Source organism: Physeter macrocephalus, chromosome 4 (assembly GCF_002837175.3).
Source record: "Physeter macrocephalus isolate SW-GA chromosome 4, ASM283717v5, whole genome shotgun sequence".
Classification (NCBI taxonomy): Eukaryota; Metazoa; Chordata; class Mammalia; order Artiodactyla; family Physeteridae; genus Physeter; species Physeter macrocephalus.
In genome coordinates this window covers 145,672,572-145,700,227 of record NC_041217.1, presented here as the reverse complement: position 1 = coordinate 145,700,227, position 27,656 = coordinate 145,672,572, and the positions used below count along the sequence as shown (strand labels likewise).

General features: G+C 41.5%; 1 protein-coding gene and 1 pseudogene across 1 annotated transcript in view; both read right to left on the bottom strand.

The window, feature by feature from the left end:
- Window positions 1-3,641: 3,641 nt before the first annotated feature.
- ATPAF1 (ATP synthase mitochondrial F1 complex assembly factor 1) overlaps window positions 3,642-27,656 on the bottom strand; it is a 26,221-nt gene continuing 2,206 nt past the window's right edge. The window contains exons 2-9 of the mRNA XM_024119597.3: window positions 24,716-24,824; window positions 21,343-21,393; window positions 20,537-20,599; window positions 17,738-17,788; window positions 16,512-16,559; window positions 12,698-12,793; window positions 10,905-11,012; window positions 3,642-4,694 (exon numbers count right to left, since the gene is read on the bottom strand). Of these exons, the coding sequence (XP_023975365.1) occupies window positions 4,500-4,694; window positions 10,905-11,012; window positions 12,698-12,793; window positions 16,512-16,559; window positions 17,738-17,788; window positions 20,537-20,599; window positions 21,343-21,393; window positions 24,716-24,824 (721 nt within the window). The 3' untranslated portion in view covers window positions 3,642-4,499. The remainder of the gene's footprint in view (window positions 4,695-10,904; window positions 11,013-12,697; window positions 12,794-16,511; window positions 16,560-17,737; window positions 17,789-20,536; window positions 20,600-21,342; window positions 21,394-24,715; window positions 24,825-27,656) is intronic.
- Window positions 25,041-26,491, bottom strand: LOC102984019 (neudesin-like; annotated as a pseudogene).

Genomic DNA, 27,656 nt, shown 5'->3' with positions numbered 1-27,656 from the left:
GCTGATCCAAAGGGACTTTGTTCTGAAAGCTCTAGGCAGCTTGGGAGGATTCGTAAGTCGTATGAACTGATTTTTGTTGTGGCTCTTCCAGTTCCTGAGGCCCAGAGGTCTCAGAAGTAGCCCTGTGAATTTGAGGGATGAGCCTGCTCAGTGGGCATTACAAATGATACCATTAAGTCTGGAGCACGGCCTTCTATTCCTGGCTTGGTTCCTGATGCAGCGACCTTCAAGTCATCTCTTGCCTTTTCGGGCACCAAGTCTCTCCTTTAGCAGAATAGGGAATAAAAATGCTGCCACCACCCTGCCACATTAAGAGAATTGCCAAGACCAGAATGTTCCATGTGGTATGAAACAGAGCACAAAAAGGTCCTCCTTTAGGTAGAACATGATGTCTCTTGAAAGAAAGTTTGGGTGAATCAGAAATGTATAATGAGTTGGCAGGATAACTGGCACACCTGTTTCTCAGAGCAAGGGCTTGTTCAAGAGACACGCATGACTTCTTAAGGCCTGAGCTGGCTATTGGAGCGGGTTTGGGGTGATTGGGAAGCTGCCCTCTTTTCTGAGCTGGAGGTGGGGGAAGGCAGGTGGTGCAAGGAGAGCAGCAGCACATCCCACCAACCAGCAGGTTCCTGCCGATCTCATTGGGTTGTTAGAAGGACTGAGACAATCCAAGTAAAGGGCTCAGCACCATGTCTGGCTCATGGTAAGCCCCCAATAATAGATGTTAGTGGTATTGTTAACGTGTATATATTTTGAGACCAACTCTGAACTCAGAGCGCCTCCTGTCTCTTGGATGGAATATATATTCTTTGAGATTTTAATATCATCTACCCTTTATTCCCAGTTAAGCCATGGGTGCTTCGGGGCAGGTACCACGGTCTAGCAAGATTTGCATTCCCCACAGCACCCAGTAGTGTTCTCTAACCCTCCTTGCCCCTCTTCTGAGATGGCACTGGTCAGTTTGCCTTGTATTGTAGTTAGTACTCATGTCAGTGTCTTGCCTCACTGAACTCTGAGCTCATCAACGCTCGACTGTTTCTGTGCCCAGAAACAAGCATGCTTAGCTTGGCCCTGCTTCAAGGCCTCAGCACTTGCTGATCTCTTTACCTGGTACTTTCCCCAGCTCAAGCATCAGCTGTCACCTCTGCGAGATGGTGTTCCTGACCATTAAGTTATTGCCTTCACTCCACATTCTATCATATTTTAAAATTATCAGTATTTGAAATAATCTTGTTGGTTTATTCATTTGTCTTCTCCACAAGAATAGAAGCTCCATGAGAACAGGGGCCTTAGTTGTCCCTTTTATTGCTGTATTCCCCAGTTTCCTATAATTGTGCTTGGCATATAATAGGTGCTCCATAAATATTAATGAATGCTAATTGATTCTAAATTAAATGGCTGGGGGAGTGGGCCTTTGTACCTCTTCTCCAAGACTGAACAACAGGTCAGTAGAGCAGAGATTGCAAAAAAACAGAGCATGTGGCTCCTGCTTCCCAACTGCTTGGGGAAGAAAGAAACAGCAGTATAAACATCATCAGAACAAGACAAGGCAAACTCTTACCAGGCGCTAGATGTGAGGCACAGAATCAGAGGCAAGAGACGCAGGTGGTGGCTGGAACACAGCTTGAGTGCAGGGATCATCGTACTCACTCCACTGTGTCAGCACCTAACTCAGAGGTTGCAGAGGAAGTGCTCTGTGAGCGACTACTGAATTGCACTGAGCAGACAGCCCACCAAAGAAGTGCAGGAGGTTAGCTGAGATACAGAGAATTTGTGTTTAACTTGCTATCTTCCTACTCAGTTAAGTTTTCGACCTGTGTGTGTCAAGAGAGCCTCTTAAATTCAAACTATTTAAATATAAGCATATACAGAACAAGATAATGTTTTGGCTAAAATCCATGTCATTTATTTATTTAACAAAAACCTGAGTATCTTCTCTGTTCCAGACCATGTCCTTGGTGCTGAGAATGGAGATAAACCCTGGCCCTCAAGGAGCTCACAGTCTGGGGGAAAGATACATACATGAGTAAATATACTGTAGCATATGCCCAGGGGACCCCTACAGGAGGCAAACAGCAGTGCGACCGGATTCTACGGTTCATGTCCACAGGAACGAGAGACCTGGCTAACGGGTATTCTTTGTGAAGAACGGATAAGGTAGTGGTCCTCAGAGTGTGGCTGGCTAATTATCTACATCAGAATCATCTGGAGCACATATTAAAATGCAGATTCCCGGCACTCCAGCAGGTTGGGCTTTGGGACCTGGGAGTCTGCATTCTAAAGTGCTCTAGGTAATTCCACTGCAAATTAAAGTTTGAGAACCTGTGAGATAAGGTTTGCTTATAAAACTGGAATGAAGAGTGATCTGCACATCTGAAATGCTCATTTGTGTTGGCCTTTGGTGAGAGGCAGGGCAAGCAGGGAGGAAGAAGGGAGTTGACATTTATTAAGCTCTATATAGTCTCTGTATAAGTTAATTTAATTCTCACAATAATCCTGTGAGGTAGATATTATTACTCTCATTTTACAGATAAAGAAACAGAATTAGAGAGCTGAAATAATTTGTTCAACATTTGGAGCTAATGAATCCCAACACTGAACCTAGATTCACTTAACTGTAAAGCCTGTCCACTTTCTATAACACCATGTTGTACCAGGGGACTGACTGATGTAACAATTTTCTTTTAGTTCTTTGCCAGATCTTGCTAGGTAAATATAAAGAACAGCCAGATGGTACTCTGATCATGTCCAATGTAACTGGCCATGGATACATACTTCTCTGGCGAGTGGGGGATTCAAGGCAAAGCTGGGAGGAACAATAAAATGAGCAGCCAGTTCTGACTTCTTTCCCCATCATTTTCTCACCTTCTGATGGAGGTGTTATGAAAGGTACTATGGCTAAAGCCTGGGTCCATCTGGAGGGAAAAGGAAACATATCCATGAAAGTAACTCCACCTGATATCAAAGATTCCTGGGACTGCAAACATCCAGACTCAAAAAAATTAACTGTCAGGAACAGAGGCCTGAATTTGCATTAGGAAACAGCTCAACCTTAAGAGAAATTGTGAAAGACCAGCAACTTTTCCAGGTTAAACAAACACTATCTGTCTCTTTCTACACACAGACTCAGAAGTACAGCAAAATAAACACAGCTCAGAAAATAATGGGAAGTCCAACCCCGTTTAAAGGACTTGGGGACAAGCCCAACTTATAAAAAGTCTCCTGTAATAAAGAAAACACACACACAAACTGCAAATCCTGGTTACATTCCCACTCACCATATTGTGTCATTCGCCAGACCACAGGCAGGAGCAGCAAAGTGGAGCACGTTAGATGAAGAAAAGGAAAGGTATTATAATAGAGGCGGCTGACAACAATACTGGGGGCGGGGACACGCTCTGGGGCCCCAAGTTCAGAAGGCAGGTGTGTAACCGCCACCGGCTTCTATCGCTGAGCTTGGAGCCACAACAGTGGCACTACTAACCAAACCTGAGTTTCCTGCGCTGGAGAGCTTCTTTCTTATTTCTGGCATTTCAAGCAACTGCTGAGTCCAAAGATGAGTTTTGATGACATCGGCCCACAGTACTGACGCTATGGATAGCACACAGCTTAGATTTCACTATTTAGTGTAACAAAGATTATAAGCCAGACTTTATTTTATTGCTACATTTTCCCCACACCCAATATGGGTACATTTGCTTCCGCCTACCTTTTCTATAACACTGGCATGGTTTAGGGTTGTTAAAAAATAAAACAAAACAAATCTGGATTCATCACCTCTTTACAAAAGTGTTGATTTATTTCTACTGCACTTGATTCAGCCCCTCCAAATACACAGCTTCCAACAGGCAGAGTTAGAGAAGCAGGCGCCACAAACCATAGTTTAAAAATATGCAGGCAGCAGGCACTGTACCCGTTTAACTATAACTGAAATCTGCTGATACTTCAAACCAGCTACACTAAAGCCATCTCTGGGGGCATCTAGACGGAGTCTTAATCCTGATGGCAATATCTGGTTGTTCTAGAGTCTAACAGGATATCTGGGTTATGCCTTTGGTCAGCCAAGTGGGAAGAGTATGTAAAGCCCACATCTAACTACAGCAGGTCTTCAAGCTTATTATCCTGTCACAGTTTATAAAGATGAGGAACTAATCATTTGGGAGCTGTGCAGTCAAAATGTCCAGAAAACAAATATGCTATTACAGTGTGTAAAATCAAGTCAACCATCTTGTGGATCCTTGGCTGTCTCTGGTTATGACCTCAAACACTTAAAAAGGAAACCTCAAGTATGCTGGGAGATAATGATCAGAATGCTTGGGTACCTTGGTTCCTGACTATCAAGTAACAGGGCTCACCTCCATGTTACTTCTTGCAATAAGCATACAGGGCAACTCCTTAGAGACTGCTCATTATAGATGCTGGGCTCCCGAGAGGTCAAGGGCTGGGTAGGCTCAGGACTATCCAGGGCTGAGCAAACTCTGTAAACCAACCTTACAGCTCTAAGTCTTATCCTGGTTCTGAAAACATTTCAGTTCTGCTCCAAGTCCGCTTTGCTCCAATTCAGCGATGACAGACATATATTTGAACTCATTTGGTCTGAAGTTAAAGGTCTCCACTAACCCATAGGTCTCTTTTCGATCAGTGGCATAGAAGAGCTGAACTTGGTTGGCAATGCACTGTGCCTCAGCAACGTTCTGAAAGGTGAAAAGAACAGTCAGGTCCTTTCCAGCACAGGGCCATGAAGCTCTGTGTCTAAGTCCTATGGCAGTTGGGGGCCCTCACCCAGGAGTCACTGCTTGCAGAAAGCTTCCCTGACATCCCAAGTCTTGGTGAGGTGCCCCTTTTCTGTGTATTCAAATTACCCTACACGTCCCTCTAACATAGTATGTAGCACACTGTATTGTATCTGTCCTTTTTTTCCTCTTTTTCTTTTTTGTCTGTCTTCCTTTGTGTGAATTTCTCAAAGTATGTGCTTCTTTTACATCCTGCACCCAGTGAAATCTGGTGAATGTTTGCTAATAAATTAATGCATATGTTAAAAATTTGCTTCTTCATTCAGTTCTTTAGGAACTGTTAAGTTTATCTCAGGGGGAAAAAATAGCAATAGTTACCCAGCTCCAAGAACCAGTATGTGAGTTACTACTAAGTTCTTGACTAACCAGACATACTCTTGAATAAAACCTGTTCCTCATACCACCTCAGTCAAAAAAGTAGTGCCAAAGCCAGCCGTAGGTTTACAATTTGTCCATAAAGTCTATGACACAATGTTTTTTTCTTTTTTCTTTTTGGCTGTGCTGCGTGGCTTGTGGGATCTTAGTTCCCTGACCAGGTACTGAACCCAGGCCCTCGGCAGTGAAAGTGCGGAGTCCTAGCAACTGGACCGCCAGGGGATTCCCTATGACACTCTTTCTTCCCTGTGATGCAGCCTCGTTTCTCTTCCCTTGAGTGTTGGCTGTACGTAGTGACTTGCTTCTAACAAATGGACTAAAGTGGAATGATGAAAAATGACTTCTGCTATTCAGTCACAGAAGACATTGTAGCTTCTGTCTTGCTATCTCTCTTGAATCACTTGCTTTGGGGAAAGTCAGTTGCCATATCATGAGGACATTCAAGTAGCCTACGGAGAAGCCAGTGTGGCAAGGAAACGAGGCCTCCTGCCAACAGCCATGCAAGTGGGGTCAGAGGTGGATCGTCAAGCCCAATCAGCCTTCAAATGACCGTAGTCCTTGCCAACATCTTGACAGCAACTTCATGAGAGACTCTGAGCCAGAAACACCCAGCTATGCTGCTCCTGAACTCCTGACACACAGAAACTGTGAGGCGATAAATATTTGTTGTTTTAAGCCACTAAGTTTTGGAGTAGTAATTTGTTATGCAGTCATTTCTAACTAATCCACCCACAAAGCCCCAGGGAAAAGAAGGGCCACCTTGTCTAAAGCTCAGTAGCAGGGAAATGGTGACCAGACCACTCTATGTAACAGAAGTGGGATCAGGACACAGGCTACATTCTTGAAACCTTACAAGAGATTTACTTCAAAAACTCTTACTTTTGCTTCCTATACATTCTCTAGTGCTAGCTGATCAGAGGCACTTATTCACGATTACAATGTTCACACCGCCAAAACCCAACCCCAAACGATAATGGAAAATTCCTACTAAAACTGTCAAAAGTGTGCTATGTCTAGCTACAGTGATGAAAATAGGTTTATAAATACCACAGCCTGCTTCACCTCCATTCCCTCCCATGGGCCTTGCAGGTCATTTCTCACAAGCAGACACTGATCTCTGAGACTGGATCTTCAATCAAAAGCCATTTTCCAAAATGCTGGCTATTTCAAATTAATAGAATTTTAGAGCTGGAAGGGGCCTTAGAGATCACCCAGTCCTCATTTAATGGACAAGGAAACCAAAGCAGGTGAGGGTCGGGGACGGACCCAAGGTCATAGGGCTAACAAGTGGCAGAGCAAGGACCAGACCTCTGGACTCCCAGGCTGGTACTTCCTCCACTTCACCCCGATAGTATTTCTGGTGGGGCAAATAATAAAGACTGATCAAGGTCGATAACTCTACTTCATCATTTTTACCTTTCTTATATTCAAACATGCCTCAAGAACAAACCATCTCTAAAGCAAGTGCATAATCTGAGGCAGATACCACCCCTCTCTGAGGCCCTGAACTGTAGGGCCTGTGAGTCAACTTTTATTTGAGGCTTAGGATGGTGGAGGTAAGGGTAATTTCAGTTGTGTACATTCTAGAACAGTGCTGCTCAAAGTGCAGAGTCCTAGGTGGAGATGCCTCTGGTCCCTTCACCTCTCTTACAGCTGTTATATCCTAGGGTTTTACATAATAAGATTCTGTGTGGATAAAGGGCTCTGACCACTAGTTTGAAGACCACCAGAATGGTGGGTAGAGAGTTAAGATATGGAGATATGTGCAAATGTCTCTCATGGAGGATTATAGAAAGCTCCCCTGCACCCAACCCCTGCCCACTTATTCACCTCCTGCCTTTTATTCTCTCAACATGAAACAGTAGTCTCTTCCCTTTCCAAGACCCAAGAAGATAAACATATTAATTCCCTATGTTGCTCAACAAGGAGGTTTATTAACAAACATGATTCCTCCCTCTCTTTCAATTTTAATAGCTACAATCAAATTACCAAGTCTTGCCCATTTTATTCCCTATATATTTCTGGAGTCATTCTCTCTCCTCCAGTTTAGGAGGAGAGAGAATGCTCTAGTTTAGGTCTTTACTACTTCTTGCCCAGACTATTGCAACTGCATTTTAAATGATCACACTGACCAGGCTAGAACTAAAAAATATTTAGGAAGCAAATACTTAACGTTAATGGTCTTAAAATCCAACTCTTTATGGGTCAACCCCCATTCAAAACCCTTTAATGATCTTTTTGTGCCCGCAGGATAAAGCTGATCCTTTAAACACAACCCACCAAACCTCCTTTTTTATTTATATTTATTTATTTATTTATTTATTTATTATTATTTTTGTGTGTGTGGTATGCGGGCCTCCCTCTGCTGCGGCCTCTCCCGTTGCGGAGCACAGGCTCCGGACGCGCCGGCTCAGCGGCCATGGCTCACGGGCCCAGCCGCTCCGCGGCACGCGGGATCCTCCCAGACTGGGGCACGAACCCGGTTCCCCTGCATTGGCAGGCGGACGCGCAACCACTGCGCCACCAGGGAAGCCCCAAACCTCCTTTTTAAATATACCAGTGATAGCAAACTGTTTGTAATACCCCAAGTCATTTTATGTCTCCTAGCATTTATGTATTCTGTTTCCATCACCTGGAACATTCCCCTCCCCCTCCCCACTTTACCCTGCTAAACTCCTGCTGATCTTTGAGGGTCAGCTCAGGTGTCATCTCTAGGAAGGCTTCTTCCTCCTTCCGGGCCAGGAACGCTCCCCCGCCCCCTCCCCCAACGCTGTGCATGTCTATCCTAGCACTTACTACATTCCAATGAAATCATCTGTTGACACACATGTGGACCCAAATAAGGCTTTCTAATACTATACTAAATTTTCATCATTAAAGTTAATCAGTTCAGAAGAAACCTCTAGTTTCCAGGTATTTCTATTCATTTGCTTCACTGTATTTGGAAACACTATGCCTAAAGTGCAAACTCATGCATGAGTGTGCAGGGGATCATATATTTATATTACATTTCTAGGTTGCCCATCTCTGAATCATGTATCTCTACACTAAATTCTAACATGTCTAATTCTGTACTACATTAGAAACTCATAGTCAAGTTGACTTATACAAGGCAAATGTAAGTTGTCTGGTATATGTTAAATGTTATAAGGCTAGGAAGCAAATTTTAATAATTATGGGTCTGAGACCACTAGGGTGAGGTGGTATAAATGCTAAAACAGAAAGGGTCTCCTCTGACCTCTAGAGTCTACTTCTAATACAGTTAGATATTATGCTTTGCTGAAGATCAGAAAATGCAGTACAATCTCTATGTCACTCACTCCTGTGGTCAAATTTTAAACCTTATCATTATTGATAACTATATCCCCTCCAAATCTCAATTTGAAACATCCATACTTTGTCTACTATTTCCTATATTTAACACTCACTCCCAAATTAAAAAATCCTTTAACTCAAGTAGGACTCGCTGTTCTGTCTCTAACCTTTCTCATGTTTCCACTTCCCTCTTTATCCAACTTGCACTCCATTGTCAATAATTACAATCATTCCTTTGCATTCACTTTTAACTTCCTGTCCCTATCTTACTTCATTACATCATTTGGCTAAACCATAACCCTAGTTAAATCCAACTCTCGGTCCTCCCTCTCTGTGCTTGTACCCGCACACCCATTCTCTCTTCCATTTTCCTAGACCACACGTCAACAAACACTTTCTGGAAAGGGAGACACGGTTAATATTTTAGGCTCTACGGCCCTATAGTCTCTGTTGCAGCTACTCAACTCTGTTGTAGAGGTAAAGCAGCCATAGATAACATGTAAATGATAAGCATGGCTGTGTTCCAATAAAATTTTATCTACAGACACTGAAATTTGAATTTCATATACTTTTCACAGGCCATGAAATATTATTCTTTTTTAGTTTTTTGTTTGTTTGTTTGTTTCCTCAACTACTTAAAGATGTAGAACACATTCTCAACTCATGGGCCTGTCCTAGACAACAATTTCACACTTTCTCTCTTCCACTCAAAAGTCCAACACCTATTCTTCCATCCTCACTCTCAGCTGACGATCTTTCTTTTCACTAAGCAATCTGAAGAGAACGTCTTACACGCTACCACCACCTCTATTCGTTTAACTGTATTTGTGTCATTATATCCTGGCTTCTCTCCTGTTGTTACGTTTCTGGCAAAGATCAACCCCTCATTCCCAAGACTCACCCCACTCAAAAACACCACTTCAACAACTCTCCAGCCTCCTTCTTGTCCATTATCAATATTTCCCTCTCTACTGGATCTTTCCATCAGCATATACATATAATGTTATTTCTCTCATTTAAAACAAAACCAAAAAACCACTCTCATCCCCACTTCTTACACTCCATTCTCTCCTTCCCTTCTCAAAAACATCCTTTGAAAGACATGTTTATGCTTACTCTTTCTCTTCCCATTCTTTCTTAAATGTACTCCAATCATGCTTCTGTCCTACCAATCCTTCGAAACTGCCCTGATAAAGGTCCCCAATGACTTCCATGTTGTGAAATCTAGTAAATTCTCAGTCCTCATCTCATTTGCCCTACAAGCAAGTGAGATTTGGCTAGTTGAGCACCCTTGTTCCTTGAAACATTCTATCTTAGCTTCCAGGGGATTCTACCATCTTAGTTTTCCTCCTATCTCACCGACTCTTCCTTTTTAATCTTCTTTGCTGATGCTTCCTCATCACTCCAGGGCTCAGTCCTTAGACCTCTTCTCTTTTCTACCTTCATTAACTTCCTTGGTGATTTCATTCAGTCTCATGGCTTTAAGTAACAACCTGTATGCTGACTACTCTCATTTTTATCTCTTTAGCTTGGACCTCTCCCCTGAACTCCAAGCTCATATATCTAACTGCCTACTACTTGGATATCTAATAGGCATCTCAGATATAACGTGTTAAAATTTGAGCTCCTGATCTTCCTCCCAAACCTCTTCTGCCTGCAATCTTGTCTGTCTCAGTTAATGGCAACTCCACTCTTCTGGGTAGGATTTTGGGTGACTTCCAGTTGAGTGTGATGGGTAGAAGGAAGAATGGGAGAAATGGGACTGAACAGTTACAGGAATAACAGACAAGGAAGTAGAGTGTCAATTATGTCCTAGACTTGGGGCTTACTGCTACTATGAGATACTAGCTGAGTACCATAACTTTTCCCTTGTATGCAGCTGATTAAGAGACAGAGGAAAAATAAGTGGGTGTTGTAATAAAGAACCTCAGGAGGAAGAGGCACTAAAGTGCCCACTATCTTGAGGACATCCTGAACTTAAACCCTGCCAGATAAATGAGACTGAAATGAGCAAGGACTAGACGAACAGGCTGAACAGTAATCATAACACTGCTCCTGGCCCTGGATATGTAAAGAACAAACACAACAGACGTCATTACCTATGGGCATATGGTCAATGCTCTATCCCAGGAAATGGGAAAAGGAGGAAGGAAATTCACTATGTATGATGAATGCTGTACATGTGAACAGTGTGGAGGAAGATAAAAGATTAAGAACTATTCTAGACTTTGAACTCTTCCCTACATTTAAGAAGTCATTTACTTGTCCATAGTCTCTTGCCTGAAACCCCTAGGGCCAGATGTGTCTTGGAGTCAGAATTACTGGATTTTAGAAAGGTAACAAGTGCAGATACCATATAACTGTATCTGGATACCTTCAGGGTCACCAGGTAAATCCAAAAAGGTAAAAGTTGATTCTTACCAGAAACGTGGAATCCATTTCTGCTGTCATCAGCACTATGCCCTTTTCTTCCTTAAGTTCAGGGTAGTGATATAAAATCAGCTGGCTGGCTGCAGCTTCCCCTCGGGTCTGTAAGGAGGAACACTTAATCAAGGCTCAATAAGGTGCCACCACAACAAAACTGCGACTTCACAGCAATAGAGAGTCTGGAGGGAATTCTGGCTCTTAACAGCCCCTTGGGTGGCTGGTGAGTCGGCGGACTGGCACGTGGCGGTGGCCAGGTCTGCCAAGGCACATCGAAACTGACAGCTTGCACAGTGTTATTTGTGTCTTCAATTGAAAAAGGTTTGGCTTTTCTCCCGGAAAATGTTTACAGTAGGCAGTGAATCCTTCATCACGGCCATATATTTAAAAACAAAACGGCACAAGCAGCTACCAAATCAAGTCCTAAAGAAAGCAATATGCCTGTGTAATTGCCGCTTTTATGGACTAGTGCATTTCACAGTTGAAATCTACTCCCCTTGGCTGGCTCTGAGGACTGAGCTCTTTTAAGCTGTAGCAAACAGCTGGAGAGTTTGCACATGGGCCAGATTTGTAATGTGCAGTTTTAAAATATAATCTGGGTGGGAGGAAGCGGGGAAAGAAGAATGGGAACATCATAATTTCATGAAGAATGGACAGGGCCGTGGTGACTAGACCTCACTCCAGACTAGGAAGAGAGGCTAGGTTCAAAGCCTAAGCCCTCATATAGTATAGAAGGAAACAACTATACATTCAAAAGATCTCTGGGTTTCATCTTTAAAATTTCAGCAAAAGTCCTTTTAATTATCAATACGTAAGTATTGCTAGGGTACTCTTAATAATAGTTCAGCCTCAGTTCTCTCGAACATACTTCAAATACACATCATTTTGGTCATAATTATGTTTCTGGATCTTTTTCCTATACTTGTATATGAGCTTCATGAAGGCAGTCCTAGCATAGTTTCCAACACAATAGCATAATGGTTAAGTTCATAGACTTTGAAGTCAATAACCTGGAGTCAAGCAAACCCAGCTCTACCACTTATTAGCACTGTGAACTAACTTCTCTGAGCCCACTATTTTTTTTTTCTTTCTACTGTTTTTTTTTTTTTAAAAAACAAACACAATATAATTTTTGGATACAATCACAAGGGCTACAGTCATGAGCAAATTCTTATTCTGTTTTGTGCTCCCTTTACCCCAACTTCAAAGCCATTATAATACATTCTTGTTTTTGCCAGATTCAGCCTCCAAATATAGAATGTCAATCCTAGTGATGATCTCATTTAAAATACTTTTATTTTAAAAGCTTCAAATGCTTTGGATCAAACTTCTTAATCTAATACTTGGGAGTAAAACAAAGAAAAAGGAAGGAGGGAAGCAAACAAAACAACATCTGTGAAATGAAAACTACGCATCTAGCACCTTAGAAAGTGCTGACTTGGTTAATAAAACACATGTAAGACACAGAGCCTACCTTAAGGTTATAAAGATAACCATCATCACTCACCCATGTTTGTTAAGTGAGGTACATGCAGTAAATGTTATAGATGTATGGGGAAGAGAGGAGAGAGCCAGAAATAGTCAGAGAACGTGTTTTGGGATCTTTTCAATTTCTAGGTAGTAAGTGGGGCCTAAAAAGCTAGCCCAACACAGTATGACAATTCATCAGTGCTACAGCAAATCCTGCTGGTAGTTAGTACATATTCTGTGTCCTCAAGCCTCAGCAAGGGCTCATAATACCACAAAGGGGTAGGCCTCCTTCATCTAGGGGCTGAGCACAGGCCACCTACCTGAATATTTATAAGTGCAGTGAAGTGGACTTCAGTACCTGTCCACTGCCCGACAAAAAACTCATAACCTTCCCTTCTTGGCAGTGCACACAGAAACTGTGGGAAACAAATACATGAGGAGACAGATGAATAAATAAAATCATTTGCTCTATGTCCAACCACCTGTGTCATTCACTCCATTTCTTCAAAGTTTGGTTTTTAAAACTTTTTTTAAATTATGAAATTCATATGTGATAATGTAACAAGCACTCATACACTACCCAAACCACCTAAGAAAGAAAGCATTAGAGATCCAACTGAAGCTCTCTCTGTAAACCCATTCTAATTCCATTCCAGTATAACAGGTAAACTGCATTTGGTGTCTGTCATTCCCTTTCAGGTTTTTATACTTTTTGTTTTTTTCTTGCGGTACGCGGGCCTCTCACTGTTGTGGCCTCTCCCGTTGCGGAGCACAGCCTCCGGACGCGCAGGCTCAGCGGCCATGGCTCACGGGCCCAGCCGCTCTGCGGCATGTGGGATCTTCCCGGACCGGGGCACGAACCCGTATCCCCTGCATCGGCAGGCGGACTCTCAACCACTGCGCCACCAGGGAAGCCCTATCTATCCTTCTTTTGATGAACTTTTGGGTGTTTTTCAATTTCTAAACTTTCTAATGCTGCTGCATTAATTTTTGTCACAATTATTGTAATCACTTCATATTCTGCTATCTGAGACTGATACTGAATAATGTCTCTAAACACCAAGAAATAATTAGTTTTATGCTCAAGATGAATTGGGGAGGAGTGGTGAAGAGAATGGTGCCAGAACAAAACAAAGTATAGTCAGTCCAATATGCATTAGTCATAGAATTGTCTCCTTACTGCTAAGCACTAAGGCTCTGTTTTATTATTATTACATGAGATAACTTCAGTGCCTAATGGGTAAACATTTTTTTAAAGCTTTATTGAGGTATACTTGAAGTATAAGTTGCATATATTTAAAGTGTACAATTAGAATAGTTGTGACATATGTATACAGTGAAACCATTACCACAATCAACACAATGAACATATCTATCATCTCTAAAAATTCCTTTGTAATTCATATCTCTCTCTCTCCAACTGTTCCTAAGCAGCCACTGACTTGGTTTCTGCCACTACTGGTCAGTCTTCATTTTCTAGAATTTCGTATAAATGAAACCACAGAATCTATGCTTCTTTTTGGTTTGGCTTCTTTCACTCAGCACAGTTGTTTTGTGATCTATCCATGTTGGTGCATATATCAATAGTTCATTCCTTCTTATTGCTGAATCTTATTCCATTATATATGTATTGTATATGATATATATGTACACACACACACAATTTCTTTATTCTTTCACCTGTGATAGAGTTGGGTATCTTCAGTATTTGGTTATTACAAATAAAGCTGCTATGAACACTTGTGTACAAGTCATTGAATGCACGTATGCTTTCAGTTCCCTTGGGAAAATATCTAGGAGTAGAATGGCTGGGTCTTATGGCAGGTATATGCTTAACTTTTAAAGAAACTGCCAGACTGTTTTCTAAAGTGGTTGTACCATTTTACATTATTACCAGCAATATATTAGAGTTCCAGCTGTCCCATATCCTCACCAACACTTGGGATGGTCAATCTTTTTAATTTTAGTCATCTTAGTGGTATCTCACTGTGGTTTTAATTTGCATTCCCATTATGACAAATGATGTCGAGCATCTTATAACTTCCATTGCACTTCATTAGTGAATTGTCTGACTCTTTTGCTCATTTTTAAATTGGGCTGCTTGTCCTCTTATAAAGTTGTAAGAGTTTTTAGTATATTCTATATACGAGTCACTTGTCAATATATGTTTGCAAGTATTTTCTCCCAGTCCGTGGCTTACCTTTTCATTTTCACAACAATGTCTTTCGAAAAGTAGAAATTTTTAATTTTTTTTATTGTGGTAAAATACACGTAACAGTTACCATTTTAACCATTTAAAGTGCACAATTCAGTGGCATTAAGTACATTCACAATGTTGTGAAACCTTCACCACCATCCATCTCCAGAACTTTTTTCATCTTCCCAAACTGAAACTCCATACCCATTAAACAATAACTCCCCACCCTGCCTTCCGCTCATCCCCTGGCAACCACTGTCCTTCTTTCTGTATATGAATCTATTCTAGGTACCTCATATAAGTGGAATCATACAGTATTTGTCCTTTTGTGACTGGCTTATTTCACTTAGCATAATGTCTTTAAGGTTCATGAATGTTGTAGCATGTGTCAGAATTTCCTTCCTTTATAAGGCTGAATAATGTTCTACTGCATGTATGTATCACATTTTATTTAACCATTCATCTATCAGTGGACACTTGTGTTGCTTCTACCCTTTGGCTACTGTGACTAATGCTGTTATGAACATGGGTATACAAAGAGAAAATTTTAATTTTGACGAAATCTCATTTATTGATTTTTTTCTTTTATGGTTTTGTGCTTTTTGTGATGTATTGATACTTAAATCTCTGCCAAGCCCAGGTCACTAAGATTCAATCTAAGATTTTTTTTTTTCTAGATCTTGAGTTACTTTTTGGATACTGTGTGAGATTAAGAGTAGGGTTTCATTTTTTTGCGTATGGATACTCAAATTGTTTTGCACAATTTGTTGGACATGCGTTGAAAAGATTATCCTTTCTCTATTTAATTACCTTGGCACCTTTGCTGAAAAACAACTGACCATGCATACATTGGTTTACTTCTGAATTCTCTATTCTGTTCCATTGATCTATTTGTCTATCTTTAGGCTGTTACCACACTGTCTTCACTACTGTAGCTTTATGAAAACATAGTCTTGAAATCAGGTAATGTAAGTTCTCTAACTTCGTTCTTCTTTTTCAAAATTGTTTTGTTATTCTAGGTCCTTTGGATATCCAAATAAGTTTTTAAAATTGGCTTGTCAATTTAAAAAAAGAAAAGAAAAAAAAAGCCTATTAGGATTTTGATTGGGATTATATTTTATCTAGAGATCACTTTGGAGAGAAATGACAACAATATTGAGTTGTCCAACACAGTATATCTCTCCATTTACTTAGATTTTGTGTGTGTGTGTGTGTGGTATGCAGGCCTCTCACTGTTGTGGCCTCTCCCGTTGCGGAGCACAGGCTCCGGACGTACAGGCTCAGTGGCCATGGCTCACAGGCCCAGCCGCTCTGTGGCATGTGGGATATTCCCGGACCGGGGCATGAACCCGTGTCCCCTGCATCGGCAGGCGGATTCTCAACCACTGCGCCACCAGGGAAGCCCTACTTAGATGTTTTTTATTTTCTCTCAGCAATGTTTAGAAGCATTTTTTGAGAATCTTAGAAATTAGTATAGACACCAAGCCAGCTGATCCATCTCACCTATTCCCTTTCTCTTAGGTCTTCTGGCAGCTCAATACCCCAGCAACAATTTCATAATTCCTTTTAGGTATATATAATCAAAATAGCATGGCCAAAACTGAAAAGAAACTGCTAATAAAAGAGAAACTTAAAGGAGGCTGAAAAGATTAAGGTCTCAGGTGTTGCTTCCAACATTCACTTATATTAATAAATTAAGATCCACATCAGAAAGGGCTGAGATGTTTCAGAGAGCTAAACAGCCACAGGCTTATTGGGCCAAACCCACATGATTTCATAAGGCTAAAAATCTTACTTATCAGTACAATCAACATGAGAGCATCTTTGTTAAATAACTATAACATGTGAGATGGTATGGAGCATGAAGAGATTGGTTAGGAAACATCCTCGCCTGGCAGCTCTGATAAGCAATCCTCATATGGTCACTGGACACTTACTGTTGGACAGAACTGAGCTCGGTTCCATATCAAATCAAACTTCTCTTTCTGTAGGTTAGAAAAGAATAAAATTCAAAACCAAGAAAACATAAAAGGCCACAATCACATTTAAATTCACCAAGACTGAACTCTAGAACTAAAATACAACTAAAACAATCCCAAGTTCCATCATTTACAAATGCCTCTTACAACAAAGAGGAAAAAGCAGAGGTATGCTTTCCTGTTCAATATCAGAATTATGTGTGAAGAGTAGATACTGCAAATGCTCTAACTCTTCAGGGGACTCTGCCCAGTGTCAGAGACAACAGGTCACTGAGTTTGTCCAGGAAGAGCTAAGAAGGCCTGTTCAAACAATGAGTCAGCATTGGAGACCTAAAATATCACGAAAAGTGCCGACCCTTCTGAATGTTGGACTCATGAAAGGAAAGGGTATATATGTAAAAGAGGAAGAAAATAAAAGATAGCAATACTCTCACAACAACCAAAAGGCCTGGCTTTATTTTTCCATCTGTAAGTTTTCCTCCTTAAACTTACACTTGTAAGCTCAGTATATATTTGGGTGCTTGATATAAACTTAACCTAAAGCTACTTCCTCTTCAGAGAAGAACAATTAAAGAACTAGCTGATAACCCAGTACATTAAATGCTTTCTTCTGGTAGAAGGCAGCAGGACATAAACCAGAAGAAGTTGGCAGCATTCCTTCCCAGTCACAGATCTTAATGGTCAAGCAGTGGCCCGTTACTATCTCCAAGAAAGCAATTCTGAGAAAGGAAAAAAAAAAATGCCACTTGCTAAGGGGAAATGCCAGAAAAAGACTAGAAGGAAGCTCCAAGTCAGCTCAGGTACAGGTCACTCATAGACAGGAAGGGAAGAAAGCTAGGCCAGAGGCCCTGTCCTAAATTCCAACAGCTTGGCTGGAAAACACCAAAAAGAAATAAAAGACACTTGGAAATCACTCAGCAACATAAACTTACACCATGCTCCCTTGTCAGAGACTTGACTCAAAGAGACATTTCTAAACCAGAAAGATGAAAAACAAAAGCCATAAATATACCATATGGAGCTCCCAATCTTTGGTGCTCAGGGCATAATAAAAACCCTCAGAGCTATAAATGTAAGTTCTCAAGAGGCAATAAACATAGGAAAAGTAAAAGCAACTGCCTGCTAAGGTTAGAGTCCTGACCTTCATGTTATAACACTTTCATTTTCTCCTCCAAACTACTTACAGGAATAACTGCGTAGACTGTATCTTTTGCTGCAAAATACTGCTGCCAAATCTGTACAAAAAAGAGAGAGTGTCTGTGACACATCAGTAACCTTTTCAACCTGTACCAAGAAGTGGTGACAGCTTTCATTGCTCAGAGTAATATGCTATTTGATAACAGGGAGGAAAACCCAACGTAATACTTTTATTACTAGTACATGATTACAAAAAAGATTTAATACCACCTACTATTCTAGATGATTAAACTGTAACTCTTAATAACAAATTCCTATCAGAGACACGGATTCTGAGACCTTGTTAATCACTTCTCCCAAGGTGTGCCTTGTGTGTAATAGACAAGCTTTTTTTTTTAATCATATCTTCTCTCTTCTCTCCCAAAACCCGCACTGTCCGGCCACCTGTGGGCCCTCTCAGAGAGCCAGGATCAGTCATTCGGAACCCAGGGTCTGAAGTCAGGCAGATCTGGATGCAAGTCCCAGCTCCTATCATTTGCTGGCTATGCTACTTTGGGAAAACTACTGGAAATCACTAAATTATATCAATATACTCATCAATAAAATAGTAATATTAACCTTAGAGGATTACTGTGAAGACTACTGAAATAATGTTTGTGCTTGGCACAACAGGATTACAATGCAAACCAAAGCCAAGGTGCTCCGAGGGCAAAAAAGAGGCACTTAATCCAAGTTAGGGAACAAGTGCCAGAGGAAGGGACACTTGAGCTGTATCTTGAAGAATGATCAGGAGTTAGCCAGGTGAACAGGGAGTCTGGGAAGATACACAGGTAGGAGAGAAGATAAGAGACACATTCTAAGCAGAGAATGACAAGCAGTAGCAAAGGCATAGAGGTTGGGGAAGGCATCATAGCCAAGGTGACACCTGAGGGAGCTGGTGTTGAAGACTGGGTCACCTTCCTTTAGAGCTGCTCTGCTTTGTCAACATTCCCATGAAAATGGGGGTGGAGGGGGGCAACTGAAGATACTAATCAAAGTGTGATCTCACCAACACAAAGCACAGAAGCACTATTACCTCCTAGGACCTGGGAAAATCACTCTATCAATGCAGTAAGGTTGCTTTTCTTTTTTTGCTTTTTTTTTTTGCATGTCAAAACACTGTCTCCTCATTTTAAGGACAGCATATCCTGCTTATTTTTATTTAATTTATATTAGTGGATAGTTTATGAATCAACACGGAATTTATGAGACTGACAGACGTTCCCTAACATAGTTGACCTTGGTTACTCAAAATTATATTAATGAACACAAATTCGTATCTAAAAATATAGGTCTAAATGATATTTGTCATATGATGATCAGGCCTCCTGGGCCTGGCTCTCTCTCCCCTAAAGGACATGCCTGGTGTCCACTTTCTATTGGCACTTCTTCCCAAAGGCAGTTTGAGGTCTCCTGGAGACTTTGCATTAAGCCTCTATTAACAGAAGTTAGAACTCTGCACTGTTCTCTTTTTGTTTTTGTGTCTGTCTTTCCACTAGGCTGAAACCCCTTGAGAGTTGGGGATTCTCTCATTTATTTCTATGCCTGGCACAGAGGCTGACATTTAGTATCTGTCTGCTGAAATGAATGACACAGAGCTCAAGGACACCCACAGCAATTGGCACAGCTTCCCGTAAGGGAATATGATGTAGAGTCAAACAGACAAGGGTTTGAGTCCTAGCTCTGCCGCTAAGTTGCTTCATGTCTTTAAGTTACAGTTTCCTCAGCTGTAAATTGGGAATAATAGCATAATAGCACCTACTTTATAACGGGGTTATGAGAATACAATGAAATAGTGTATATAAAGCACTAAGTACAGTACCTGACACGTAGTATACTGCTTTTATTATTATTTTGATTCTCTCAATATACCTAAAATATAATTCATGGAACTGTAAGGAATGCCAATAAATAGCTTATTATATTCTAATTAGAGAGAAAAGAATCAGATGTGAAAATGTAAATAGCATTTACAAATGCTAATTCAAGCAATATGGAATGCTTGGTATATGGAATGACCAAACAAGTGGAATAGATCACATGTGCTTTGAAGGAAGGTGTCCAGGAAGCTTCCTGCAGAAGGTCCTAAAATAATGGAGGACTCTGAATGTCAGGCAAAGGAATATGGGAAGTCACTGAATATTTGAGAGCAGGTTACTAACATAATATTTATTTTTATTTTTTTATTTAAAAACACAAATATAGCACTTATTCTGTGCCAGGCACTGTTCCAAGTACTTTATAAATATTAACTCGTTTAATTCCCCAAATAACTCCATGAGGTAAGTACTATTATTATGTCCACTTTACAGAGAGGGAATCTGAGGCCGCCAAAAGTTAACTAACTTATCAAAGTCATTCCACTAGTAAGTGGCAGAGCTAGGACTGAAAACTGGCAGCTTGGTCCTAGAGTCTGGGTTCTTAACCAATACACTATGTGAAGTAGAACTTTAGGAGGATTGAACTGGTGAGGATATGATAGGGGGAGAGGGGGTGGGAGAAGTAAGAGCAGGGAAACCTATTTAGAAAGGTAGTCATCCAGGCATAGAGTAGTGATGATTTTAAATAAGATGTGGACAACAGGAATGAAAAAGAAAGGGGAAATGTGAGTTGATTAGATATATAGGAGTGAGACCAAGTTTTTGTATGCACTATTTTTCATGTAATTCATCACTTTTGCTTTCAATGATTGCCTTTCATTTTGGCTAGAAAGAGGTGTGAGGAAATGTATGCTCTTTTCTACTTTCAGATTTGGTTCACAGAGCACACATTTTCATAAAGTATGCCAATTCATTTTCATTCATTACCTGTTTTATTTCTTCTGCAGTTTTGTCTTTCACCATCTCAATGTTAAAGATTGAACTGAGAGTCTGAAAGAGAAAATAAAAGGCAATTAACACCCACAACTAAAAAAATAAAACAGTTTAACTCTATCTGTAAGCCTTGTGGGAAGCAACATGGGAGGACAGTAAAGCAGATCTTCAATAAGTGGAGAATGAGTATAAGAAAACCCACATGCTCAGAAAAGGGAGACCCCAGGGCAGGTTTCACAGTTCTATTCTCAGGGAATATCTACTGGTACTTCCCAAATGTTTCACTTTCACTAATAAGTGTTGCAGCACTTTGCAGCTCCTAAGAGAAAGTTCGGTTGTTACCTTTAACTGCTATTCTGCCAGAAGTGCCTCCTTATTTGCAAGTTAAATCACAGAGTAAACATGTTTTTATTTGATTTTTAAAAACTACTTCCTGGGACTTCCCTGGCGGTCCAGTAGTTATGACTCCACATTTCCACCGCAGGGGGCACGGGTTCAATCCCTGGTTGGAGAACTAAGGTCCCGCATGCTGCGCGGCATGGCCAAAAAAAAATCTACTTCCTATAGAAAGTAGGAAGTAGTACACTACATTTCCTTCACATTTCCTCTAGCACCCCCAGGACCCACACTATACTAGGAGTCATATCAAGGTCATAACAAAAATTCGTAGAAATATCTCTCATCTCCACAGTTAGAAAATCACAAAATCACTGAACCACAGTAAATATGTTCAAACTTGCAGCCTCTTGTTATAGATGTTCCATATGAATTCATGCTTGGATATTTAATCAGAAACCTACCTTGTCCTTGGTGAATCCTCTGCTCATACGCTGTTTCCCCAATGTGTCTGTCTGAAATATACAAAGGGACAGGATATTAATCTATACTTTACTCTTTTTTTTTTTTTTTTTTTTTTTGCGGTACGCGGGCCTCTCACCGTTGTGGCCTCTCCCGTTGCGGAGCACAGGGTCCGGACGCGCAGGCTCAGCGGCCATGGCTCACGGGCCCAGGCGCTCTGCGGCCTGTGGGCTCTTCCCGGACCGGGGAACGAACCCGTGTCCCCTGCATCGGCAGGCGGACTCTCAACTACTGCGCCACCAGGGAAGCCCTATACTTTACTCTTAAGAAGACCACCCTCCCTAGATGAGGTGCCCAATACCTCATTTAGTAATGTGGCACCTCAGAACTCACTTCTCTCCACTCTATACAGTAACTGTACACATTGCTCTAAGAGTTACTGTTTGTGAGACAACTTTTCTTTGACTGATTCTGAGATACAGAGATGAGAAAGGAGCTCTTTGTTAGTAAACACCATCTACTGGTACTGAGAGTCCATTCCATCCCTGCCACCATGGATGAGGGAATCCTTCCCAGAACAAGCCTACTTGGGTTTCCTGTGCTCTCCTTCCCAGTGAGCCACAGAGGAGGTAAGAATGGAATGATGTATTTTCCAAGCTGCTTCTTATCTGTGACAGCACTTCGGAAGTCAGGCAACCTCAGCAGACTATTGAGTCTTTTCTAGTACTCCATCTTAGTATTCCCTCCCTCAAATTAGACTCCCCCTCAAAAAAGGCCAGGAACAACTGAAAGTGATTATATTCTCTCCTAGCCCACTCTCAGATAAAGACCATAGCCAGGAAATCCAATTTTGAGTTGTTTCTGACAGTAAGGATGTGTTGTTCTGCGTTTTCCATTCAATTTCTGTGCCTTTCAGAGAGGAGTGCAATCCACACCTGGGATTCTGAAGCTGAAACATACTTTCTGCATTAAACCCTGTTTCTCATTACTCTGTGCTTTAATGAATCCAAACCTTTCATAACTGACATCCATAGAACCAGTACCCACAAATTAGACAAAAGCGTGCTGTAGAAAAACCTACTGGATACACCCTATGTGCCCAAAGTCTCAAGAGCAATTAATGAAACATTTAAAGCATGTCTACTACAGATGTTTTGGAAACCTATGAGGACCTGTTTTTTTGTTATCACAATAATTGACTGGATGGTTTCACCTGCATTTATGGGAGAGGCAGCGGTGCTAAATGAGCTGCAATTTTGCAGATGAGTTCCCACACAACTTTCCAATTCTAGCCAGACCTTCCCTCCTTCCTCCCTCCCTCCTTCCTTTCCTTTCTCTTTCTTTCACCTTTTTTAAACAGCTTTATTCAATACTGAATTTTTCAGAAATGCAACTACTATGTAACTTAAGAGAAGACTGTACATTGTGGAATCTCATGAGGGTCACTGATAACAACACTGCTTATGGTTTGGGAGTTTTTATAATTACCAACATCCCGTACCAGTTTGCATTTGTTGCTTACATATTCATGGTGATTTCACACAGAGGTGAAAGAACCTGATGACTGTACTAGGTCTCACAGCATAGTTGTGCCCAAGAACTTACATGCTGAAATCTGTATTTTATTTAAAAAATACTTCCCTTTATTACAGTTAAGGCATTATATTTATTTTTTCCCCCTGAAATTATGTGTGTAGGTGGGTTATATTGTCTACATTTCATTTCAGGGTAGAAGTAGAGAGAATTAAATACAATTTATTACAAAAAGGGGATGCTGGGTATCGCGTGGTAGGGAACCAATGACTCAAAGTAAAGAAAAGGCTTTAGAAATGGAGCCATTAGCTATTAGCCTTCCTCTAGCTAGATAAGAAAGACAGTAAGTGAATATTTACCTAAGAGTTGCCATAATTTAAATTAAATCTTTACTTATTCTGCTCTTGTCATCATAAAGCTGAGTTTCTAAGTCTTGTTTCAAAAAGGGGCAAAAAGCTTTCCCAGATAATATTGAAAGTTTATAACACAGTAATATTTCCCATAGCTATTGATTTGTAATCTTGACACTATAAATGTTTGCTAAAGGAAATTACATTTGATAAAATATTTGATAAAATATTTGTAGTAGAAAGTTATTTGTTCATATAAAATTGTAAACTACGTTTATCACAGGTTGAATTTGCTCCCCAACCTTGTAATGATTAACCCATTAACTATTCTTATTCTAATTAACTCAACCAGTTATTAAAAGACTGAGTGGATTCTCTGAAAATTTAGGATACCCAAGGCAAAAAAAGTTATTTTCCAAGTAAAATAAACATCTCTCCTTTTACAATGTAGAACCCCAATTTTCCACTGTAACTACCTTATTTCAGGCCCATGCAGCCCACACCTGGATATATTCTCCCTGGCTTTGGCCTCTCCCACTCCAATTTGTTCTGTGCACCACCTTAGATTAGTATTTTTCAAATCATAGGTTGTGAAATCAATTTAGTGGACTGTGGCCAAAGGTTTTTAAAAGATGAAAATAATAATAAGAGTGCATTGCATGTATCAATAGTAAAAGTAAGCATTTGTTTCAGTTATAATTATATACATATATGTGTAATGAATTGCAATGTAAAATATATTTCTTACCGTGGGTCATGGTCAAAAAGTTTGAGAAGCACTGCATTAGATTAATCTTCCTATACAATTGTCCCCTGGTATCAGTCAGGAATTGGTTCCAGGACCCCTGAAGACACCAGAATCTGTAGGTGCTCAAGTCTCTTGTATAAAATGGTGTAGTATTTGCATATAACCTACGCACATCTTCCCATACACTTTAAATCATCTCTAGACTACTTATAATACCTAATACAATGTAAATTCTATGTAAATAGTTGTAAATACAATAAATGCTATGTAAATAGCTACCTGTAAGTGGCAAACTCAAGTGGTGCTTTTTGGAACATTCTACAGTTTTTTTTTTTTCCCCTGAATACTTTCTATCAGCTGTTGGCTGAATCCACAGATGCAAAATCTGTGGATGCAGAACCTGTAGATAGGGAGCGCTGACTATACACAGCTTTCAACATGCTTTCCCCCAGCTCTGATTCTTGTTTAAGGGTAATAAGAGCTAACATGTATTAAGCACTTTTTTCCTCCCTGATTCCTACATGTGTGCCTTGCCTTGACCACTCAACTATACCCCCTGGGAGCAGAGATTACCCTTTTAATCCCCTTATATCTCCACCATAACTACAGTACCTTGCCAGAAAGAGCAGAATACCATTTATGGATGGAGCTGATCCCCTCAATGAGCCCACTCCCAGGATAAGGGTCAGGGGTGGGGATATAGAGCACTGGTGAGCCAACAACACCCAAAGGGGTAGGTCTTACCTTCTGTTCCACACATTTGATAAAGTCACCTTGCTTGGAGTGCCCCACTGGCTGCTTCCGAAACTCACTGCACTTCTCCAGTCGGGACTCAAAAGCAGTTGGGTCAGACCTGATCAAAGGTAAACCAAAGGATAAACCACCTGGGCCTTTCTGGACTTAAAAAAAAAAAAAAAAATTTATTTATTTATTTTTGGCTGCGTTGGGTCTTCGTTGCTCCATGCAGGCTTGTCTCTAGTAGTGGAGAGCGGGGGCTACTCTTCGTTGTGGTGCGCGGGTTTCTCATTGCGGTGGCTTCTCTTGCTGCAGAGCACGGGCTCTAGGCGCGCGGTCGTCAGTAGTTTTGGCACGCGGGCTCAGTGGTTGCCGCTTACGGGCTCTAGAGCGCAGGCTCAGTAGTTGTGGCGCACGGGCTTAGCTGCTTCGCAGTATGTGGGATCTTCCTGGACCAGGGCTTGAACCGTGTCCCCTACACTGGCAGGCAGATTCTTAACCACTGCACCACCAGGGAAGCCCGCCTTTCTGGATTTTGAAATAACAAAGCACCATGTTCCACTTTCACAGAGAGAGGACACGGTCAGAGGCTGAAGGATTTGTCTTAATTTAGTTAGGCCTGAGCACAGGCCTACAAATCAAGAAAGTGGAAAAAGAAATCCACTTATTCAACTGTTATTAATCCTCAAGGGGCCTGTGTAACATTTTTCTCCTTCAGGATATTCCCTAGGGTGACACAGGCCTTGCTCCCTCAGGTACTTACACTCTGGGTATTTGGAATTTAAATGCTTAAGATGGGAAAGGTACTTTGTGGTCATCTTGCTGGGTTAGATGCAAGAATCCTCAGGCAGGAATCCCAGGTGTCAAGCTTTTACTGGAACACATCTAATTCTTAGACATCTCCCTTCCCTCCCCGACTAGGGCAAATCTCTATTTATTCAGATCCCGGCAATTCAGAGGCTTCAGGCAGTCTATTTTGCAGATTTAGCACCTAAGTTCTCCCTGACCCTCTCTCCAAAGAACCTGCTCCAGTTGATGGAACATCAGAATTTGTCCTTTATGTCAAATTGGGGCTGGTCTTCAGGCGTGAAGTCCAGGTTGGGGCTGCCATCTGTTAAGAATGCTTCGGGCCGTGTAGCTGACAATATTTGGTTGTGTACACTTTGGTGAAGATGTCATTCAGGGGCTCCAGCTCCCGGGCCATGAGACCTGTAGTGTCATGGGTGACGTCTGCAGGCTCCAAGGGCATCCTGGTCACCCCTCTGGTCCTTCTTGGTCAAGGCAACGTAGGGCGCTCCTCCTCCATGTAAGTCCTTTCTGGAGGTGATGTCGAGCATCACTCCCTCCAGTGCCATGTACTTGGATAGATCTTCCTCCCTTCTGGAGAAGGCCAGCTCCTCCTCGATGAAGAGCTGCACCAAGGGCCTCACCTGGTAGGGTGTGGCACCTGCCTGGCCAGGGCTGCAAGTACCAGGGCCTAGGTCAGTGTTGCCAGTGAGCAGATGGAGATGGTGAGGGGTGGCCCAGGCAGTGGAGTCCTGTGTACTCTCACCCTGGACATCTTTTATTATTAAAACATTCTGAGTCTAAGTCTACCTCTCTGTATCTTTCACTGCCCCAGGAACAAGAGAAAATGTCTAGTTCTTTTTATGAGTACCTGAAAATTGCTCTTATGTCACCTCCTAAGTTTCTCTTCTCTAGGTTGAATTTCTTCAGTTTTTTCAGCCTCTCTTCATATACATGATTTGTAAATCATTCCTTACTGTGGACCTGCTCTCTGGGCATGTTCGTTTATGCACACTCTAGATACAGTGGGCCTAAAGCTCTCACCAGTGTAGAGTGTGATGCAAAAACCCAGGTACTGGACTGGAGTGGGGTCAGCAAGGCACACAGCCTTGTCTTGCCATTGGCTCACACTGAACTGGGGTTATAAGTGCTCCAAGGGCCCAGGTTTTAGTGAGTATGCTACAGCACTAACCAATCAGGACTATAATTCCTTTAAAAACATCTCACGATAGCCTACCTGTTGGTCTTGGGCCTCAAGGTGAAGCTCTGTCTTGCCTCTTTCCTTGACTTGGCCCAGGTTCTACTGATCCTTTTTTGGCCCTGCTTTCACTGCATACCTCCCTTTTCCTCTACCTCATGTTCTTTTCCATTTTGTAGCCACAGTTTTCCCTCCCATCTCACTCACCTTCTTCTAGGACTTATTCCTTCCTCTCTCCCTTTCACTCATTCAACAAACTTGACTTGGTCTCTCTCGCCTGTTGGTTAACTTGCTGGGCTTCAGAGATACAGAAATAAATAAGAAAGAGTCCCTACCTCAAGGAGCTTACTTTCTAATAGGACAGAAAGACATGTAAATAAGTACATGAGAGTGCTACAGGTATTATGATGAAAATTTGCTCAGATATTGCCAAATGGCTGAGGTGGTTTCAGGCTCTGTTGCTCCACTTACCTGGAACACCTGCCCCCAACATCAGTCCTTTATTCCTTTGTGCTGGGCCATAGAGCTAAAAGGAAGTTTTGGTATTAGATAAAGCTAGGGAGACTGGCAGGTACTAGAGCACAAAGGCCTTGCATGGAACACTAAGGATATGGAGTGGCCTTGGAAAGCCACTCTTTAGGAGATAGCAGTAGTATGTGTAAATACTGACACAGGAATGATCTACTGGGGAAGGAAAGTAAAACCAGTCATTCATTTGTTCATGAATAAGAATGAACAGGAGCTGTGAAGTATTCAGAATATTAGTAGACCACTCTTCTGAGATGCTTGTCTGTGAAAGGGATCAGTGGGAAAAGGCTGAAGGCGAATGTAGGTCAATAAAAGGTTTTTTGGGGTTTTTTTGCGGTACGCAGGCCTCTCACTGTTGTGGCCTCACCCGTTGCGGAGCACAGGCTCCGGATGCACAGGCTCAGCGGCCATGGCTCACGGGCCCAGCCGCTCCGCGGC